Source organism: Podarcis vaucheri, assembly GCF_965113315.1.
Source record: "Podarcis vaucheri genome assembly, chromosome: 14".
Lineage (NCBI taxonomy): Eukaryota > Metazoa > Chordata > Lepidosauria > Squamata > Lacertidae > Podarcis > Podarcis vaucheri.
Window position 1 is genome coordinate 17,781,373 of NC_138752.1, and position 22,072 is coordinate 17,803,444.

The window sequence follows — 22,072 nt, forward strand, 5'->3', positions numbered from 1 at the left end:
GCCTGACTGGTGCTTCCCCTGCTGCTAATGCAACCTAAATTCATGTTTCATACTCTTTGTGTTTCCAAACTCATATTCGTTTGCCTCCATTTGTTTGAAAACAGAGGTGGCCAGTAAATCAGGACTGGGAGTTGTTAGGGGACCCCTAGTCACAGAGTTACAATTCGCAGAGTGGCTTAACAATCCATCCCTATTCTCAAGGAACTTGGGAATTGCAGCTACCTCTGTACAGGGGGTGGCGCTGTGGGTTAAACCACAGAGCCTAGGACTTGCCGATCAGAAGGTCGGCGGTTTGACTCCCTGCGACTGGGTGAGCTCCCGTTGCTCGGTCCCTGCTCCTGCCAACCTAGCAGTTCGAAAGCACATCAAAGTGCAAGTAGATAAATAGGTACCGCTCCAGCGGGAAGGTAAACGGCGTCTCCGTATGCTGCTCTGGTTCGCCAGAAGCGGCTTAGTCATGCTGGCCACATGACCCGGAAGCTGTACGCCAGCTCCCTCGGCCAATAAAGCGAGATGAGCGCCGCAACCCCAGAGTCAGTCACAACTGGACCTAATGGTCAGGGGTCCCTTTACCTTTACCTTAAACATATCTCCCTCTCACAAAATGCACATTTTTGTTTGTATTTGATTTTTATCCTGAAATATGCATATATTTTTCCTATGCATGTTTGGCACGGTTTTTGAAGCAAGGACTCAAGGACACCTGCGTTCCAATTCATGAGTTGCTTTGGGAAGTTGGGTTGGGTTGCTTTGCTTTAAAATGCCATGATGAAATCCTTGAGCATCACTGCTCTTGACTATTACAACCTTTTTGTGCTTCCTTCCAAATACAGTTTTTTTAGCATTACACCAGGTGTGTGTGTGTGTTTCACTCAGGCATGCCAAACCCTGCAAATGTCAACACTGCAATTAAAAAGAGACACCACAAAACAGCCACTAGGTCTAACTTGTCAATCATTACCAGGAGGATGTAAACAGAGCTCTCTCTCTCTCTCTCTCTCTATATATATATATATAATATCTGAAGCACACTGTTTGGATTGTTGGATGGCAGTGATGGTGGGACAGAAGCTGTAGAGTTGAAATTCTTGTCACTGGAATTTTTTTAAAGTTTAACACCACTTTTGGAGATGTTTCATGTTGCTGTGCTATTTGGTAACTTTGCAGTGGTTAATACTGCTTGGCAGGGGGTTGGACTCGATGGCCCTTGTGGTCTCTTCCAACTCTATGATTCTATGAATATTCAGCCTTGCTTCTTCAAAGGCAAATATTTGGAATGGAAGGCAGAGAAGCAAATATATTTCTGATAATAAAAAGCCAAAGAAAATAAAACCCTGATGGTCAAGTGGACTGAACCATATTGCTAGAACAGACAGTAAACAGATGTATTTCCTTATCTTTGATTGATTTCTACTTAAGTTTAGTTTCATTTCAGTGGACGCACCATCAACTTAAACAGACAATCTGTCTTTTGATTACTAATAGGGTTTGCCACCTTTCTTTAAAAACTTCTGGCCTTGCTCATGTGCCTTTAACAGCTGCCATTCAGGCAGACATCTTGGTGGTAAGGCTTTTTCGGCCATGGAAATGAGATGGGAAAAGCCTTCTATTAGTCAGACTGTTGTAGGAATGAAGCTAGTAGGGGGGAAAACCCCAGCAATCTTGTCACATACTCCTGGATAAATCCTATTGATTGTTGGCAATTTTTTGCCCAGTTCCCAGTATATTATTATTATTATTATTAGTAGTAGTAGTAGTAGTAGTAGTAGTAAAGTTTTCCTTTGGAAGTGCTGTGGATGCCTCATGCAGTCTACTGTCTGAGGGTTGCCTCCCAATTACAGTATTGCACTACTTAGGTTTCGTCCAGTTTGCTAGAGGTTCTGAGACTTGTTAGAACATCCCTTTCCCCCTGTAAAGGGAAGGTAAAGGGACCCCTGACCATTAGGTCCAGTCGTGACTGACTCTGGGGAACCACCCACATCCCTGGAGATATGTTTAAAATCATGCAAATCTCTATCTGGTGAGGGGTTTTTTAATGGCGAGTTGATACAAAAATGGGATGGAATGGATTGAATACATGTAAAATCAACATGCACCAGAAATAGACTGGTCCATCTGCATCCCTAAGAAGGAGACAGACCCAACCATAGGTTCCTCAGAGGTTTGCTGACAGCAGTATGAGAACCAAGAATTGCTTATGGTATGATGCTTGGGTAAGTCCCCCATACTATGGACTTCTAAAGATTTCATACCAGTTGAACTTGGATTTCTTTCCCTGAGAGAGGAAGGATCCTCTCTAGAGAGAATCCTGGAAAATATCAGGTCCGGATTTTTGGCAGGAGCTCACACTGCATTCCGTTTAACAAAGTGTGCATAGAATTTTCAGGTGGGGAAAGTTCTAAGGGATTGGGAATGGCTGTCATGCCAATCTAATGAATTTACACAGAGAGAATAGGTACAGAGTTGCCTAATGGTTTTGTGGTGGTGGCTTTTCAGATGGAATTGGGCTAATTATTTACTCACTTCAAAATTTGGTAACCTGGTCCTGCTGAATTTGAGGACCCTCCAGTTCATCCTATCTGGACAACTACTTCAAAGTCCAGCCAATGACATTAGAAATAGTACCTCAGGTTAAGAACTTTGCTTCAGGATGAGAACAGAAATCATACTCTGGTGATGCGACGGCAGCGGGAGGCCCCATTAGTTAAAGTGGTGCCTCAGGTTAAGAACAGTTTCAGGTTAAGAATGGACCTCCACCAGAACGAATTAAGTTCTTAACCCGAGGTACCGCTGTATATTATTTTGAGGCAATAAGGGAGATCAGCAGCTGATGTGCCCTTTCCAAAACTGACCTCTATCCCCACTCCAATGGGGAAACTACCAGAAGTGAAAGGGGAAGGATTCACTTTGAGATATCAATTAAATGTGAGAATCAGCCCTAAGGGTCCAAATTTTGTATAGGCAATTACAGATGCAATAGGCACATGTTGGCGATACAACAGACTGCAACCCCGAAGACCTAGTTTGTAACCAAGATTGACAAAGCTGTAGCTCAGCAATGCTTTGCAAGCAGAAGGTTCCAGGTCCAATCCCTGACTTCTCCAGTTAGGAAGAGGAGAGACCCAGGTCAAGAACCCTTGAGAGCTGCAGCCGGTCAGTGAAGACCAGAGATGAGGTAACTTTCACATTCATAGAGGACTGTCTTTCTTCATGGGCAACCTTCCAAATGGGCAGAGCAAAGAACATGACTCATTTTTCTGTAGGCTATGCTGCAGCCATGTGAATGCTGAGGTTTCTTTCTACAGTATAAACACCCCACATCCCTCCAGGAAACCAAGAGACATTATTGAGTTCAAGAGCACTTGCAAAAGCGCTTCAAGAGGGTGTGGAGTGGGGCTGGGCCCAGGGGTCAGTCCTGAGTGCCAGACATGGAAGCCTGCATTTGACCTCCAAGTCTAAGGTCTCTCTCTACTGAGCTAAATGGACCACTGATCTGACTTGGTATATAAGGGAGTTTCCTATGTTCCTAAGCAATAGGGTGTCACCACTGCTAAAGGTTGCATCCTTTGCCATTGCTTCCCCATCAGCTAGGAAAAGCAAGTCTGTTAATTCTGCCCACAATAGAAGGGACCAAGCAAAGGGCTTTCAGAAAGAACTTTGGTGTAGGTCATTTTAGGTGGAACCATCAGCTGAAACACTAATTGGAATCCTAATTGCAGAGCGCATCAAAGCACTCAGCTGCTGATAGTTCTTAAGCTTGCCAAGAGGTTTTTCTGCCCTCCCATCCTCGTCCTCCTCCTCATTTACCCCTCCCCTACCAACTGTAAACACAGAGATGATTGCTCACGAGCCGGGGTGGAGAGAAATAAAATAATTATAGGAGCCGGGCATGTTTGCTGCAGGCTTGTTCAAGCCTGGTCTATTATCATCTCTTTCCCCCTGGAACACATCACTGGCAAGGAATTTAATCACTGCATGATTAACAGCTTAGAGAGCAAGAAAGAATAACACTTTTAAAGGAGGGTGTGATCAACAGAGGCGAGTAGGACACATGTTCATGAAGACTGAGCAAGCAGTAGCGTTGGCAAAGGCAGACTGAGGCATTCAGCAGATGTGCATGAGTTCGGAGAACGTGCCCCAGACCACAGCTTCTTCTAGCAAATGCCAGGCCCGAGCTGTGGGCAGAGGTTGATTTAAGCACCTGCCTTCCCACCGAAGCACTTCAAATGGCAGCTACCAAGCAGCTACCCACTCTGCTCCCAGTTGCTTACCTGGGCCCATATCATCTGCTCAGAGATTTCTTTTGGAGACCTGTAGTATGGCCTTGGTGCACCCTGAACATGCAAAATTCTCATCAGGGTTTCCCAAACTGGGGTCTCCGGCTGTTATTGGACTACAACTCCCATCATCCCTAGCTAGCAGGACCAGTGGACTGGAATGATGGGAAATGTAGTCAAAAAACAGCTGGAGACCCAAGACTGGGAAAGCCTACCCTGGTTCAATGAAACAAGTTACACTCCCATGCAAAACTAAACTTCTGTGTCTGTCTATAAAACTGAAATTCGCCTCCTCTGTTTGCTACTGTTGCCTTCAAAGCTCTTCAAACACTCCCAAGTGCTGTGCCAAAAATTCCCCCTGCATTTCCCATGCACTCGAAACCATTCTCCGGCAATTGACCCTAAAAAAGGGGACACTATCAACAAGAAGAGAGAATTGGTGTCTGCAAGAGTGTCCTTTCGTTTTACAAATCAGCTCCATTCTGCAGTTCTCTCAGATTCCCATACTTCAGACCAAAAGCCAGGAGGAGACAACATGAGGTAATGCCTCCCATGGGATTTTTCCAGGTCAGGAAGTGTGGGCAGCTAGGAAGGTTGCGGAGTGCTGGAGAAATCTTTACCGGAAAGAAACACACATATATCCCTTATCTCTGAACCATAAAATAATCTCAAAACCGCACACTGACCCACATTATAAAGAAACTCCCAAGCACCCTGAGAATGAGGCAGGAAAATTGAAGTTTCTTTCACAGAGGGGAAAAAGCACTTGCAAGAAACTGGAGAGCAGATTTCTGCACAGCACTAGAATACAGTGGTACCTCTGGTTACATATGCTTCAGGTTACATACGCTTCAGGTTACAGACTCCGCCAACCCAGAAATTGTACCTTGGGTTAAGAACTTTGCTTCAGGATGAGAACAGAACTTATGCACCGGCGGGTGGCAGCAGCAGGAGACCCCATTAGCTAAAGTGGTGCTTCAGGTTAAGAACAGTTTCAGGTTAAGAATGGACCTCCGGAACGAATTAAGTACTTAACCTGAGGTACCACTATGCCAACACAATCAGCCCACTTAGGAAACTGAATGGGGGGTGTTGAGGCTGAGAGATTCATAAGCTGTCCTACCGCAACCTTAGCAAGTTCATGGCCAAGGCAACATTTGAACTGGTGGCTTGTGCCGGACCATGATTCATAGGTCTGCATTAGATCTTCAAGGATTTTCATCCTCTCTTCTTCCTCCTTTATTTCCCATAATGTCCAGCCTAAAAAAACCAGTCAGTTGAGGACTGAGAATGTTCATTGGGCATGAGATGGTGGCTGGCTATTGGGGTGGGATGAATGGTCCATTGGCAGCACCCATAACAAACCACAGTTCCCAGGATTCTTTGGGGGAAAGCCATGACAGTTTAAAGTGGCATAATACTGCTTTAAAATGTATAGTGCAGATGGGACCAGTGATGATGAAAAAGGGGCTGCCATTTTTAGCAGGACCCCAAGAAGAGGGACGCGGGTGGTGCTGTGGGTTAATCCACAGAGCCTAGGACTTGCTGATCAGAAGGTCGGTGGTTCGAATCCCTGCGATAGGGTGAGCTCCCGTTGCTCAGTCCCTGCTCCTGCCAACCTAGCAGTTCAAAAGCACGTCAAAGTGCAAGTAGATAAATAGGTACCGCTCCGGTGGGAAGGTAAACGGTGTTTCCATGCGCTGCTCTGGTTCGCCAGAAGCGGCTTGGTCATGCTGGCCACATGACCCGGAAGCTGTACGCCGGCTCCCTCAGCCAATAAAGCGAGATGAGCACCGCAACCCCAGAGTCGGTCACAACTGGACCTAATGGTCAGGGGTCCCTTTACCTTTACTTTAAGAGCGGTAGAGCATCAACGTAGTATGCAGGTTCAATCCTCAGCATCTGAGAAAGATTCCCTGCCTAACATCCTCGACAGATGCTGCCACTCAGTGCAGACAACACTTGTCTAGATGGACCAATGGTCAGCTCCCTATGTTCCTGTATCTCCTTTTCCAGCCTCAGCCACTATTTCTAGGTTACACTCCTTGCCAAACTCGCCCTGAGGAGTCCCACCTCCTGAGGCCAAGCCAATAAATCTTAAGCAAAGAATTTTAATATGTGCATTCCTTCCAATCTTATGTTAAACATTCCAGCACTTCATATGGCCGGAGTTTTAGGCTGAACAGCCAATTACAGCCTCTTTTTTGGCCTTTTGTTCTGCTCAGTTAATTTTAATCTCAACCGACTTGCAGTGAAGCAGCTCAGATAAGCTTCTTACAAGGATCTCTGGTTAATGTTGCTATTGTTGGTTCAAGATAGAGTATGAGCCTGCAAACTTTACTGCACTTGACTTCACTGCCAATTACACTGCGGGAGGAGGGGGGGAAGAAAACTTATGAGGGTTTAAGATAAGAATCAATAGGGGCAGACACTCAGATCTGCCCACATTATCTGCAGCCTTCTCTCCGTCCCAAGTTAAGAAGCAGGAGCTGCTAACTTTTCCAGAGAGAAACCATGGCTTCTTTGAACTTTAGATATGAAACGTGCAAAGTCCATTTACAGTCCATATATCAAGCTCCATTTCCATGGTGTCTCCACATCACATGGCTTGTGCTAGTTACAGCAGATATTCACTTATCAGGGAAGAAAAGCAGTGAACTCCAGCACACCCCTGGAGTGGAGGAAGAGGCAAGATACTAGTCTGGTCTGGTTCAGATGTAATGCTAAACCAGAGATGGGGAACATCAGGCCCAGTGGGCCCCAGGCGTCTTTATTGGGCTCTCAAGACTTTCAATAAGTGGCCTTGGGCTGCCCCATCCCTCCTTCTAACCTACTTCACATGCAAGAGAGACTAAAATGGGGGAAAGAACTATATATGATGCCTTGGAGGATGAGTGGGGTGAAAACAAAATAAGTAACACATAGAACAGGCTTCCCCAGCCTCAGCCCTCCAGATGTTTTTGGCCTACAACTCCCATGATCCCTAGCTAGCAGGACCAGTGGACAGGGATGATGGGAATTGTAGTCTCAAAACATCTGGAGGGCCGAGGTTGAGGAAGCCTGGCATAGAATCATAGAGCTGGAAGGGAACCCAAGGGACATCTAGTCCAATGCAGGAATCTCAACTAAAGCATCCATGATATCGTCAGTAGTGTAGATGAGATCCATGCTAAATAAAGACCCAAAGCTTTATTGAACCAGCCGTGCCCCATTAAACATGCCTAGACTTCTTAGTAAATATTGCAGCGTTTTTGGAGCCCAATTAACAGCGCCACAAAACAGTCCACAAAAACGGCAAACACAGTCCACCACTTCAGTTCTCTTGATGTTTTAAATGTGTGTGCCTTTCGGCCTGAAAATAAAGCACCGATGGGCCAATTTACTCAAAGTGGGAGATGTTATTCAATTTCACCGCTTTTCAAGCAAGTAAAGGCAAAAGACTGGTGTGCAGGCAGTAGCTTGTTACACCAAGTCCTTACACCTTGGGTTCATTCCATGCCCATATTTCCACCCACTGCCAGCTGTACCTATCCCTCCTCTTCCTCAATCTCTCATTTTGACAGTCTCCTCTTAACAAGTTTAATGTCTATCGTGAACATAGGTGTGTTGGGGTGTTTTGTTTGGTTGTGGTTTTGCTTTTGCAAATGGGCATTCCACATAAGCCAATTCCTTTGAGCAATTCTCCCTACCTGCAATTTTGGTCCTTACGCGATGTGTGCATGAAAGAGAAGGAAAAAGAGTACACTAAGTATGAAGTTGGCCTGCAAACAAAAAGAATCCATTCTACAAAGATCATAGGCCTCTGGACTTGGAAGGACTTTACACGTGTAGTCAACGCAGGCAAAGAACAAGGACCTCAATCAGTTCTACAGGAGACTGACTTTTGTTCTGAGCAATTAAAATTCCAATCAGCCCTCTGTGTTCTTCTGCCAAATATCATCAGACTGTCCCCCTCTCTCCTCCCACCCTACCATGGAACAGTATCAAGAAGTTTTGAATTGCACAAAGGTTACTACCTCGTGTCATTATCTCAAACCTATCGCCACTCATGGTGCTTCCATGCATCTTATTCTGTTCTGAACAATCCCTGTGATAACTCTTGGTGGAGGTGAAGCAGGGAACCACGAATCCCCCATCCCAGAGTTTAAATATCAAACTTTTATAAGTTTTGGGGATTTTTAGTTTAGAGAAAAGGCAACTAAGAGGCGACAGAACGGAAGTGAATACATTTATGCATGGTGCAGAGAGAGTTTTCCTCCCTCTCTCATAGCACAAGGACTCGGGGACATCCAACAAAGTTGAACATTGGGAGATTGAGGACAGACAAAAGAAAGGACTTATTCACACACTTAAACTGCAGAACTCACTGCCACAAGAAGCAGTGATGGTCACCAATTTGGGATTAGGCAAATTCAGGGAAGCTAAAGCAATCAGCGACTACTAACCCTGATGACTATTTTTGCTGTGCTGCTTTCCCCAGGAGAACTCGCTCTTTAATGCTCTATATCAGAACAAACTGCAATTCTAGTTTTCCACAGAATTGTTTTCAGTGGTAAAGAACAGGTTTTTGCAGGGAACAAACGCCGGGACAAGAACACAAAGAAGAAGTAGTTCTCAGCTTTAATTAATAATAATTTAAAGAGCGGACCTGTACCTAGAAACGTGGCACAAAAGGAAGGCTGGATGATCCCATAGGTGAAAACAAACACACTGGATAAAAGCTTATCTGGTTAATAAAGCAAACACCCTTCAAAACAGAAAGGCTTATGAATTATAATTCCTACAATTCCTGACCATTGACTATACAGATTGGGACAGATGAGAGCCGGAATTCATTATCATCTGGGGGAGCCGCAGGTTCCCCATCCTTGGTATATAGAGTTCTGATCATTAGTGTGTTGAGAGTTAGCACTATACCTTCAAAGCATATTCTTTCCCCTCAAAGAATTCTGGGCACTGTAGTTATAATCATTCACCGAGTTATAATCCCCAGAAACCCTTAGCAAACCACAGTGCCCAGAATTCTTTGAGGGGGGCAGGGTGTGCTTCGAATGTGCTTTGAAAATACAGTGAGTATGTAACCAAAGCTGTTCCTCTGAAAAATCCACCTCTTCCTACTCATTCCTGGGGGTTTTTCCAGCCAGAACTCAGTTCCGACACCCCTCAGGTGGGCGCCATTGCCATTATAAGAGAACATGGGAGGCGTTCGTGGTAAATTCTGGCACCTTCCATTACTTCTGGTGGATTCTTGGCATTCTAGCTTCAGCAGAGGAGTTAACAACGCAAGTCTTGAGTGTCAATATTACAGATTATGGTACCTCAGGAACAGTCTAAATCCCCAGCAATAAATTATTTATTCCCCCTATGAGCTTCACTTAGTCAATGTCAAATACATATTCCAGAAAAATGACTTCTGCCTCTCTGAAACATCAGCATCCCCCGCTATCTCTGTCCACTGGGGTAAAAATAACTTAATTATGCTATCAAGCTGTGCTTAGCAAAACCAGGAGACTGACATTAAGAGTATCAATCACGTTGTCTCCTCATTTTGCACCATACACATTTCGCACATTCTTTCCTGCATCGAAAAAGCCACGGGTGTATCAGGGTTAATCATCAGCCGTATTGTTTGTACAGTTCCCCCCATCAACTAAAAAAAAGAGAGAGAGACCTACTAAAGAAGGTACGACCTGTCTAGTCTTGCTGACATCTGCAAACATTTACTTCCTGATTCTAAAAGTAACTGCAATGTGCCATTTTTTAAAAAGAAGAAGAAGAAGAGGTCAGTTGCTAACATGAGGGCCTTGCGTAGACACGTTCATTGATTCAACAAATGACTAGGACTACCATTCCATAACAACGCACACAAACTGGTATTCGGTGCAGAATACAACTGATTTCTAGTCTTTAGGGCTTATGCAAAACTTCAAAACCTTAAATTCTTTTTATATCCGCTGCTTTTAACTTTTTGATTCTGCAAAACCAGCTGGGATAGTTCAGTCAGAAGGGCATGAGACTCTGAATCTTGGGTTTGAACCCCACGTTGGGTAAAAGATTCCTGCATTGGAAGTCCCTGTAACCTCACTTCTCGCAGTTTGAGAACCAGCAGAAGACCCTCAGAGGAGGACCTCAGTGCATACAGAACAGACAAACAACTTTCCAAATATACAGCAGACACAGACATATGGACTGATAAGACACAACTGCACTGATTTGTTGGGTTGTTGTTTTTTAGAATTCCAGAGCCATGTCAGGAAAGAGGCTGTTAGTGAGTGTGTGTACACACGCACACATATCCTTCCTAGCCTTTTTTGTAACAGAAAACAGCAGAGAAAAAGCTGGAATCTGGACCTCCCTTCTTGTTGCACTCAAACTTATTACTCTTCCAGACTGCTGTCTATCAGTTCTGAATTATTTCAGTAGGGAGGGTCCCGGTGTTTTGTTTTTCAGGTTTATATAACAGGGGGGAAATGAAATAGCAATTGCAGTGTTTAGACTACTGGGAAAATGCAAGGCTACATAGGCAATCTTCATAATCACTGCTGCCCTTTACAGAAAGAGGGAGAGGTGGGATATAAATCACAAGCGGAGCAGCTAGTGTAAACTAATGAGAATGAACAGCATGCCAGGGATCTGCTGGATTTAATCTTGAGCCCGGAATGCCAACAGTAACATGAATCTCTTCCCAAAAAAAACCTTACTGAAAGGGGAAACAACACGGCACATCAGAGAGATGGCAGCGAAAGTTAAAAACAGAGGCATAGCTTCTTTGCTGGTCTTTTGTTAATGTCATTTTTAGAAGCCTTAAGTAGGCCAACTTTTCCAAAAGTTTGAAGAAGAAGAAGAAAAGTCAGCAGGAACCTGGAACAGCTTTTAAAAACAGAAACCCTAGCAAACACCACAGAGCTCATCGCACCGCACATTTTCCATCAATGGTACCTATTGAAGTTGACCGGGTAAAGGATGACATCTTCTGGTGCTCTGCCATCCCATTGGATAATATAGCTTTGCTCCAGCATCACCACAGGCTGGTACTGTTGGTACGGCACCCCTCTGTTCACTCCGTGTAGCCTCAGAGGATGGAAGTGGTATGCGGCTCTGGCAATTGATAAGGTCAGATTCTCAGGACGCCTGGCTTGAATATAGAGCTGAAAGAGAAAGCGGGAAGAGCCAATCAAGCTCAGCTTTCACACATGCATTCAATCAGCAGCATGTCCCTTTCAAGACTTTTGCCAGCAAAGGGCTCTGGGCATCCAGAGCTGTAGCCAATGGACCACTTCCAACATAAATAGTGCATCAGCGACACAAATAGCATTCTGAAGGGTTATTTCTTGGAAAAAATAATAATCACAGGCAATAGAGATTGTCCCAAAAATGGGAATCACTTAAGCTCAGTTGGTAGAACCTCAGAATAGTGGATTCAAGCCCTACATTGGGCAAAATATTCCCATACTGCAGGGGGTTGGACAATATGATCCTGGTAGTTACTTCCAACTCTGTGATTCCCCAATGGGAAAACAAGAGAATGGGCATTGAAATGCCACTTGGAAAACAAAAACAAAGCCATGTAAGGTGCCAAAGAAAAATGTGGCCCCTGCAAAATGAGCCAGGATACATAAGCAAAGTTTGGGAGCTGCAGGGTGTGGGAAGAAGGTAGATCATGGTCAACTGGTTGACCTTTGATTCACCAAGGATTTCTGTTCCCAATTGCTCAAGAATAGCAACAAGGGGGACTTTTCAGCCACTGAGAAGTAGTCTTCTCATCCTTAGTGCTGATTGGAGCCAATCAAAGTGAAAGGAGGTGAGGATTGGCTCCTAGGGTCATTCTGGAGAAGGCTTGTGGGAGAGCACTGAAGAGTTGTTCTGTATGCTAAGCATTTAGGAACATTGGAAACACAAGGTGCTTCCGTTTCAAGAGAATGAGGTCAAGTTCTGTTACGTCAAATGGAATGCCAAGGAAAACACAGCTCTAGTCACTCCAAAAGAAGATAATAAAGCACTCCAAATCATTTGCCCATGTATGTGCACAGAGGGGGGAAAGCCCAGATTCAACTGGAGGAGCACGCAAAGATCTGCTCTAAGCATTGCAATGCGTCCCTAATTATTATTATTTATAATCTTAGAAGGTGGCGGTGGCTGTGAGAGGGCATGGCTGTGATAATCAAGAAGGGATCCTGAATTAGCTACTACACTACAGATGACGATGTAAAGGACTGAGTAAGTTCACACTGGGAGAGACGTTCCTAAGATATTTATCCCCAATATATGCTAACAAATGGCATTTATGGTAGTTTTGCATTACATGCTATGCTTCACATGACAGAAAGAGACTAGCAATTGCTGTTTCTCTGACAAGGATGCAGTGAGTGTTACAAAGAGAGAGAGAGAGGAGAAAGAGAGAGAGAGGGAAGCTTTGCGGTTAGTTAGAAATATTTCTAGACTGACTGCACTTCTAACTGCAGCCAATGCATGCACAATTTCAAGGATTATAATCAAGACCATTTCTCACTTTCCTATATCTAAGCAGTCAACATGGAGTCCTGCATATTCATTCTTTTACTATGTAGTTTGGAATGACTGACAAGTCCTTTCTTGTAATGCAACTATGATTAAGAAATCGTAGCATGCAGGTGGATGCAAAGATAACCTGACTGAAGGCTGGTGACCAATGACACCCCCCCCCAAAAAAAAACCTGGTTTAAAAACGTAGGGTAGTATTCAGCTAAAGTTTACTTAGAGTAGGCCTACAGAATTTTATTGAGCTGCACATTTTCTGGCCTTTTGCCAACGCTTTTAATATAGGACTGCTAGATGACAACAGGGAGATGTCTTATTGATGGAGGATGGGGGGGGGGGAGAGATTATCTCACCTTTTTGGCCCAAAGATTCTGAATGAAACTCACACTGTAAGCTAACACAACCAACAAGATATCGCTAATGATTGGTAACGGTGAAATTAAATGGGAAAAGAAACAAAACACCACCAAATAGGGCAGGAATATAAAATACAGTCATACCTCGTGTTGCGTTTGCTTCAGGTTGAGCGTTGTCAGGTTGTGTCCCGCAGCGACCCGAAAGTACTGGAAATGGTTACTTCCGGGTTTCGCCACTCGTGCATGCGCAGACGCTCAAAATGACGTCACACGCATGCACAGAAGTGGCAAATCGCGACCCGCGCATGCGCAGACGTAGGTTGCGTTCTGCTCAGGTTGCGAACGGGGCTCCGGAACGGATCCCGTTTGCAACCAGAGGTACCACTGTAATGGTGGTGATAAGGGGAGGCTTTAAAAGAGGATTAGACAAATTCGTGGAGAGGCTAGCTTTGATAGTTCTGCTCTGCCTCCACAGTCGGAGCAGCAATGCTTCTGAATACCAATTGCTGGAAGCCACAGGAGGGGGGAACGCTCTTGTGCCTGAATCCTGCTTGTGGCTTTCCCATAGGCACCTGGTTGGCCACTGTGCAAACAGGACACTGGACTGGATGTGACCTGAGCCAGAAGGCTCTTCTTATGTGTAGTGGTTGGGAGTTACTCGTGTGTAAACTTTCCCACTTTGAAGCTTGGTTGCATAGTTTAAACCGTCTTGACTGCACAGCCCATCTCCGTGTGGCTGCCTCAGTCGCTAGCAGAATCTGTCTGTGGGCGTTTCTTAAACCTTTGCCAGCATAAAAGCTGTTTGACACCCAGTCTTCTCTGCCTCTCATTGCGCGGAAGTCTTCTGCGCAGGGAGGGCGTGGGTAGTGGAGGACCAGTGCTCTCCTCACTGACTTCCAAGGAAGAATCCCGGAGCCCTTCCACCTCCTCTGCCATTTGCTCTCCTGGATCCTTGGTGTTACGCTGATTTCCTTCCCCCTCTATCAAGCTACGTCTCCCCCTTGTGCTGGTACCTTCCCCTGCAGAATCGGAGAGCCTCTCCTTCTCCCGTTGCTCTGATGTCAGTTCCCTGACATTATGTTTTTCATATGTTATTCATAGTGTACGGCAGTGGTTTTCAACCCCTGTGCCATGGCACCCTGGGGTGCCTTGAATCATGCTCAGAGGTGCTGCAGGCAACAATGGTCTCTGTCCCTCTTTCCTTTCCTCCCTCCTCTTCTGCCCTCTCGCGTCTCTACCTCCCAAAGGCTTGCACAGCTGTTTATTGCAGCAGCCCTGGCTACAAGCTCCGCAGGTGAACGGTGCCTCTGGGAAGCACTTCTCTGTGGGGAGTGGGGAGTGGGTGACCAGCTCAGAGACCAGGGGGGGCAGCAGCAGCTACCCAAAGGAAGAAGAGGAGGAGGAGGAGTTTGGACTTGCTATCCCACCTTTCACTCCCTTTAAGGAGTCTCAAAGCGGCTAACATTCTCCTTTCCCTTCCTCCCCCACAACAAACACTCTGTGAGGTGAGTGGGGCTGAGAGACTTCAGAGAAATGTGACTGGCCCAAGGTCACCCAGCAGCTGCATGTGGAGGAGTGGGGACGCGAACCTGGTTCACCAGATTACGAGACTACCGCTCTTAACCACTACACCACCCTGGATCTCTAGGACCCCAAGGAGAGGAGAGGAGGCTGAGGGAACCCACCACAAGGGGTTGTTCAAAAAAGGGTGAGAGGCTGCCAGCTCTGCAGGCAAGGGAGACATAACTGGGCTCCTGAGCCCCACAGGGGTGCCGCAGAAAGAATGTGGTTGGTTAAGGGAGCTGCGGACTCAAGAAGGTTGAAAACCTCCCTCCCCCTCCCTCCCCAATACATGTGCACACAGAACATACATGTACGTTTGGACTAAACTCAAGAATCAGCATAAAAATGATCAAAACACACATTTACTAAAAGGGGATTTCACCTGTCTGTACCGCCAAATGAATACAGGGTCTTGTCTCCTGAATCCAAAAACAGGAGGGGAAAGAAAAGCAGATTTGGTCATGGAGTTTCCAAAGATCAAAGGGAAGCAAAGGGTTTCACAGTCCTCCATGATTGGAACTAGTCCTTTTTATGCCTTTCAGAGCAAAAATTCAGAGCGTGCACACAACACCAGTCTGTCTAAGCAAGACGGATGCTGCCTTTAGCTTCTGAAAGTTGATGGCATTTTGAAAGCTGAAATTTGTGCTCCGTTTCAAAGCAAATACCTCTCCCTGCGCTCGTGCCAAATTCTTATGCCTTCCCTTCAGTCCAGGCAAGTCCTGAACTAAATTCCCCACAGCTTAGACGCTGATTGGATGGGAAACTCTAGTAAAGAAGGGACAGGTCCCAGAGAAAATGACTGTTTGTTCTTGCCTTAGACAGCCAAGGAAAGTTCTTAGGACGGAAAAAGGGTCTCACTGCATGGTGTGCCATAATGCGCTTATAAAAATAGACCCCAAAAAAAGAAAAAAGGAGAGAAAGAAAAAGGGGGGAAAGAGCTTTATCTTGTTTACAGTTCAGAATTTTTATGCAGCACCAAGTAGCTAGATGCAGAGCCACTGCCCATGTGAAGGGTGGAGCTGTGGCTCTCTGGTATGGAACATGTTTTGCACACAGAAGGAACTGGGCTCAAGCCTAGGCATACTCAAGTAAGGATGGGCGGATATGTCAATTTCAGTTTCTCATTTTTTACAATCCTCAGTTTTCCACATTTCCACATTGGTTTGCAATTTTCAGTTCATGAAAATTCATCAGCATTTTTGTGCGAATGGCTTCCAAAACTGATGTTTTTTATGCAGTTTGACCTGGTGTACATATTTATGAAAAGCTATTTCTCCAAATATAATGCATTTTTGAGCGTTATTCTTCCTAATATATGCATTCTTTTGCACACTTTATCCTTGTGTATAGGGTTGTTGTTTTTTTTTTGTGTGTGTGTGTGTTTGTATGCATTACAGTGGTGCCCCGCAAGACGAATGCCTCGCAAGACGAAAAACTCGCTAGACAAAAGGGTTTTCCATTTCTGCGTTGCTTCGCTAGATGAATTTCCCTATGGGCTTGCTTCGCAAGACGAAAACGTCTTGCGCTTTTTTTTTAAAGCCGCTTGAAGAGGCGCAGTTGCGACGGACCGTGCTTCGCAAGACGAAAAACATCGCAAGACGAAAAGACTCGCGGAACGAATTCTTTTCGTCTTGCGAGGCACCACTGTATTTGGCTCGAAAACTGCATTGCAACGTCTAGAAAGGTGCGCATTTCAAATGATGGGTTTGTTCTGATTTACGTATTGTTTTGAGAAGTGCAACTTCTTTTTAAATGTCACCTGAATCAAATTTCCCCAGCATTCCTATCCTCAGGCTGGGTTGGGAATTGCCAAAATGCAGCGTCCAACCTGGCCTTTTCGTGCCTGAGATGTATATTTTCAGAGCTTACTCTGCTTTTTTCTAATTGCATTTTAATTTTTTTAACTGTTATTAATATTGCATTTTAAATAGTTGGAACCCACCCTGGGATCTTAGTAGAGTGAAGGAGGCAATACATTAAAATATCATCATCATCATCCCTGTCCACGAGATTGCTACTCATCAGTGTAAATATGGGGACAAGCTTGCACGTGACTCGTTTCCAATATAGACGTCAAACTCTGTGTGTCCCTTATGTACAGTGCCACATATACTGAATGTTGATGTCTGTTTCACCACGTTGGATACCACAGGAACTAATTCCTAGGGGCCAAGGTCCCTTCGGCCCCCAAATAACATATTTGAGGGGGCCGGGCCACCGCAAAGTTGTTGGGCATTGCCATTCAAGTGGTATTTGTGCACCATGTCTTGTGATCAATGATGCGGGGTGCGGCTTACCTGCCCCCCCCCCCATATTTTACACAGCAAGCAATCCCAATGGATTCTTTTGCCAGGTACACAGGGCAAAACAGACACAGAGGATGGGATACAAGAAGCATCCAAAATCAGGGCCTAGCCACACTTTACATCTAGTACAGCACCATACTACTTTAAAAAGTCATGGATTCTGCCACATAATCTTGGGAACTGTAGTTTGTTAAGGCTGCTTGGAGAAGACTCCTATTCCCCTCACAGAGCTACAATTCCCCGAGTGGTTTAACCTTCAACCCCTCTTCCTAGGAAATAAACCAATACCTGGCAGTGCAACTAGTGTTAGAAAGCTCCCATTAGCACCCATGAGAATTTTCTTCTTCTTCTTCTTCTTCTTTCATATATATTCATTTAATCTGGGGTGGGGACACCTGTGGTCCTCCAGATGTTATTGGGTTCCATCACTCCTCATCAGCGTGGCTAATCTGGAGGGACACAAGCTCCTCATCCCTAATGTCAGGCTTCCTCAACCTCGGCCCTCCAGATGTTCTTGTCCTACAACTCCCATGATCCCTAGCTAGCAGGACCAGTGGGCAGGGATGATGGGAATTGTAGTCTCAAAACATCTGGAGGGCCGAGTTTGAGGAAGCCTGCCGAATGTATTGTAACCTGCAGCTTAATCATGCATCGACTATGTTCCCAATCAAAATGGTTCAGCCAGGGCAGGTAAAATGTAAAAAATGAAACTACTTTAATCCAAAAATGAAACTACATAGACGAAGATGTAGGGTGGCCTCAGGCTAATGATGATGGCCAGAACATACATACATATATATATATCTCTCAGCTAAATTGACTTTTGGGGACAATAAACTATTCCTGTTGACAGATTATCCCAGCACTGCATGCCAAGGGGAAAACTGCCCTGTAAATTATTCAGGGAAGGATATTAAGCAGATGCTAGCTGGATCTGCAGCCCAATGTCATGTTTTAAATTCCCTCGTGAAGCCAGGAATTCTCCTTGCTAATGAGAAAGTCCTGGAGAATGTTAATCATATATCTGAGGCTCTGAGAGACAACACACAACAACAACAACTCTCCCCCACCCGGTTTTTGGCAGCTTTCGACACTCCTGCTTTCCAAATGCTCGTCTAATGCTAACCAGCAGAGCCATGCAAAAATGTGCAAGAAGTGAAGAATTGAGAAAAGGAAAATTTGGACAGGGCTGTAGGCAAATATACTGATTTTCTCTCTGTTCTTCATTCTCTCTTCATCCATCTATCCATCCATCCATTTTCTCTCACACATCTCCATAGAGGCCCCTCTCTTACCAGCTAGCTTTTCTCTCTGGGACTCCCCAGCCTCTGTTCATGCCAGCCTCTCTCCCCTTCCTTCCTTCCTTCCTTCCTTCCTTCCTTCCTTCCTTCATCCCTTCAGCAGCACCAAAGCTTTCTTCTATCATCCCACTGAGAACATCTCTGCATAAGCATCAATGGTCCACCCTTACCTGTGCATATTTCCCAGCGCAAATCATTCCGTTCCACCTTGGGACGATAAGGCAGCCCGGGTGACGAATCAGATAGTTGTCTGACCTGCCCACAAAGGTGCCTGGATAGCCTGTCACTGAACCATCCAAATCATGGAAAATCGAGACCTTATCACCATCATTATTATTGTCTCCAAACCACTGGCCTGGCCTGCCCAAGAACACTCTGAGCCCAACCTTTGAAGAAAGACAGATAAGAACAGAAAGTCATTATTACTGCAGGAACTCTATTGCATTTCAGGCTACTAAAATAGCTATTCAGTGCTTATGTCCCAAGATTTCCATGGTGGAAATGACAGGACCCCGCCATGTGGGCTCTGTGGTTTATCAACCGCACAGCAGGCAGAAAATTCAACAAGTGCGGCCTTCCCATCACTGTGCAGAATACATCTGATGAATTTCCACCTGCTATGCAGTGGTACCTCGAGTTACAAACGCCTCAGGTTACAAATTCCGCTAACCTGGAAGAGTTACCTCAAGTTGAGAACTCTGCCCCAGGAAGAGAACAGAAATTGTGTGCCGGTGGCGCAGCAGGAGCAAGAGGCCCCATTAGCGAAAGCACGCCTCTAGTTAAGAACAGTTTCATGTTAAGAACGGACCTCTGGAACGAATTAAGTTCGTAACCAGAGGTACCACTGTATAGCTCTTAAAGCAGGTTTGGGGGACAAGGGAGCCCGGATGTTGATGGATTTCAGTATTGGTCACCCCCAGCCAGCATGGCCAATTCTTAGGGATGGTGGGAGTTGTGATCAAGCAACATTCAAAGGGCCACTCATTCCCCAATGCTATTTTAGAAAACAAAAAGTTATGTAACGGACAAAACATGGCAGTCTTGCACTGTTTGCTTGACAGTTTCCCACTTCAGGGTACTTAGTGCATCTACCAAGGAGCTCCAAAAGACACAATAAGATTTGATCCTCACAACCACCATGCAAGCCGATTTAAGCTGAGAAAGCACCAACTTGGCCAAAGGCTACCCAGTGAGCTTTGTAGCAAAGGAGAAACTTGAACCCGGGTATCTGCAACCCAACCCCCTTTGGATGAGGAGTTTATGCCCATCTAGAAGCTGTTAGGCTCTAACTCCCATCAGCGCTAGCCAGTATGGCCAATAATCACAGGATAATGGGAGTTGTAGACCAACAACATCCCGAAAACCACAAGTTCTCCATCCCTAGTCTTGCCTGGCAGTGACTCTTCCCAGTTCCAGACAGGGTTCCTCATACATCTTTGTTGGAAATGATGTGGTTGCTGAAACCCTCTGTTGCATCTACAGAACCCTGCATCTACATTGCTTCTTCATCCGCAACCTTGCACTCTGTGCTTCTATGCCCCCACCAAGCAACATAAAATGAAGCTAAGCAAGGGAACACAATACATGATTCCACCCCGACAGATTCAGTTTCTCCAGATGTCTAGAGGAGAGCACGAGGAAGAGTGAGCTATCCTTGTGGTGAAGGGAAGTTCTGGCCCAAGTCAACTCAAGCAAAGTTTGTGATCTTCAAGAAGCGGCCTGCAAGAGTAGAGCCTCTTGCGCTTGCTCTGCACAGCTATCAAGCTCCACGTGGTTGCGGGAGGGCGCAACCGAATGAATTCCTCACCCTCCGTCTGACCTTCAACGGGCAACGTTTAAACAAGTTGCAAAGTGTGTGATTCACTGAAAGGCAGGAGGCCAAAAGAACTTCCCTTTACCACAAGGAAGCAAGGAGCAGACACACCTAAACTTTGCACACACAAATTAGGAACCCTAATAATCAGTGCTGACCATGCACTAGGAACATTAGTCAGGCACCTAAATGCTATGCAGGAATCTGCCTTGCAACAAGTCCAACCAGTGGTGCCTCTAGCTCAGTGTTGTCCTCACCAATGTTCCTCAACTGTGGATGTTGCGTCACAACTTATATCTCATGCCTGACCACTGGGCTAAATTGGCTGGGAATGATGGGAGTTGTAAGTCCAACATAATCCAGGGAACCTCTGCCTGACAATGTACTCTGGACAACCCAGGTGCCAGAAAGACTACCTCTCCCTTATACACCTGCCTGGAATTCAAAATCTATGGATGGCCTCATGATGCCACAGTCCTCTGAAAATATGGTATATGGCAACTCACAAGAGAGCATTCTTAATGGTAGCACCCCAATTCTGGAATGCCCTTCCCTCTCAGGTGTGGTTCTGAGTTTTGACGCAACACTAATGGAGTTTTGGCGCAAACTAAAAATGTGCATTTGGCCAGAGCAATGCCCCCTCACCTGGCTGATGTATTAATGTAGTTAATAAAGTGCTTGATCTGACGGTAATTTGTACTTAAACCAAATATTGATTTATTGTATTTTAATGTTCCTCACATTGTGTTAACCACGATGAGCGAGCTATAAATAATTTTAATTATTCTGGTATATGTATTTGATTCTCAGTTGCAGCATTTGATGTTTTGTGATGTGCGTTCGCCTCCTTATTGGGCGGACGGCTTTGCAGGCGGGCCCCGGGCCTCCCTTGTAAACTGGCTTATCACAAGCCAGATTGACTTTCTGCCGCCAAATGGGCCAATGGCTGCAGGAATTAGGGGGCATTCCCCTGGGTGCAGGACCAAATGACCAATTGCGGCCCTTGGCACCACGCCCAGGGGAAGTTTAAATGACCGGACTGTGGGGTCTTTCAGCCTCTCTCTCGCTAGGCCGGTTTGACTGTTAAAAATAGGTGGCAAACGGCTCAGAGATTCCTTTGGAAGTGAGAAGCAGGCACAGAAATTGTTTAAATAAATAAAATGCACACAGGAGAATCAAGCAGAGGCACATTCCCTACTGCCAAACCCACACAAAAAGAAGATGGGCCCAGTTAACATCTCCCCTGACTTACACTTCTCTCCATCCTGACCAGTGAGGCGTTGTTCTGAGGACTTATCTGCCAGGCGTTCTTCATGAAAAAGCCAATGGCGCTCGAGTGCCTGTCTGCAGTAGGGGTAAACTTTCTAAAAGTGCACTTCATCAGCCGGACAGGACCGTCGTATATCTGGAAGCCACGAATCGGAAACGTCCTATGAAAGTTACAGAAACGAAAGCAAGAAGGGGTGGGGAACATCGGTTTTTAGCTCTTCCTGAAATGTGTTACTTCCATTTTATCGTTTATCAGATTTTATTTACCCTCCCGGGGGGCTCACTAAATAAGACTCTCTCATTTCCTCTTCCAAGAATTGTGCAAGGCAGATTAATTTAGCAGATAAGGGGGGTTCAAATGATAGCCTTTACAGTGGTACCTCGGATTACAGACTCTTCGGGTTACGCGTTTTCAGGTTACAGATGCGCCAAAACCCCGAAACGGTTTACTTCCGGGTTTCGGCACACTCGCACATGCGCAGAAACGCTAAATCACACTTTCCGCATGCGCAGAAGTGCCAAATCGCATCACATGTGTGCGCAGACGCAGCACTGCAGGTTGCAAATGCTGTGGGTTGCGAATGTGCCTCCTGCACGGATCACGTTCGCAACCCAAGGTTCCATTGTATATGTAGGAACAGACAAATCTGTCAGTTCTGGTTTCTCTTGG

General features: G+C 45.5%; 2 protein-coding genes across 6 annotated transcripts in view; both read right to left on the reverse strand.

Annotated features, from left to right (window-relative positions):
* The window catches only part of CEMIP (cell migration inducing hyaluronidase 1), a 167,059-nt gene that overhangs the window by 115,631 nt on the left and 29,356 nt on the right, over positions 1-22,072 (reverse strand). The window lies entirely within an intron of this gene.
* The window catches only part of LOC309518260 (cell surface hyaluronidase CEMIP2-like), a 100,097-nt gene that overhangs the window by 26,162 nt on the left and 51,863 nt on the right, over positions 1-22,072 (reverse strand). For all 3 annotated transcript variants that reach the window (XM_082198261.1, XM_082198262.1, XM_082198263.1), the window contains 3 exons: positions 21,386-21,563; positions 18,491-18,706; positions 11,217-11,425 (listed from right to left, as the gene is read on the reverse strand). In XM_082198261.1, coding sequence (XP_082054387.1) covers positions 11,217-11,425; positions 18,491-18,706; positions 21,386-21,563 — 603 coding nt within the window. The remainder of the gene's footprint in view (positions 1-11,216; positions 11,426-18,490; positions 18,707-21,385; positions 21,564-22,072) is intronic.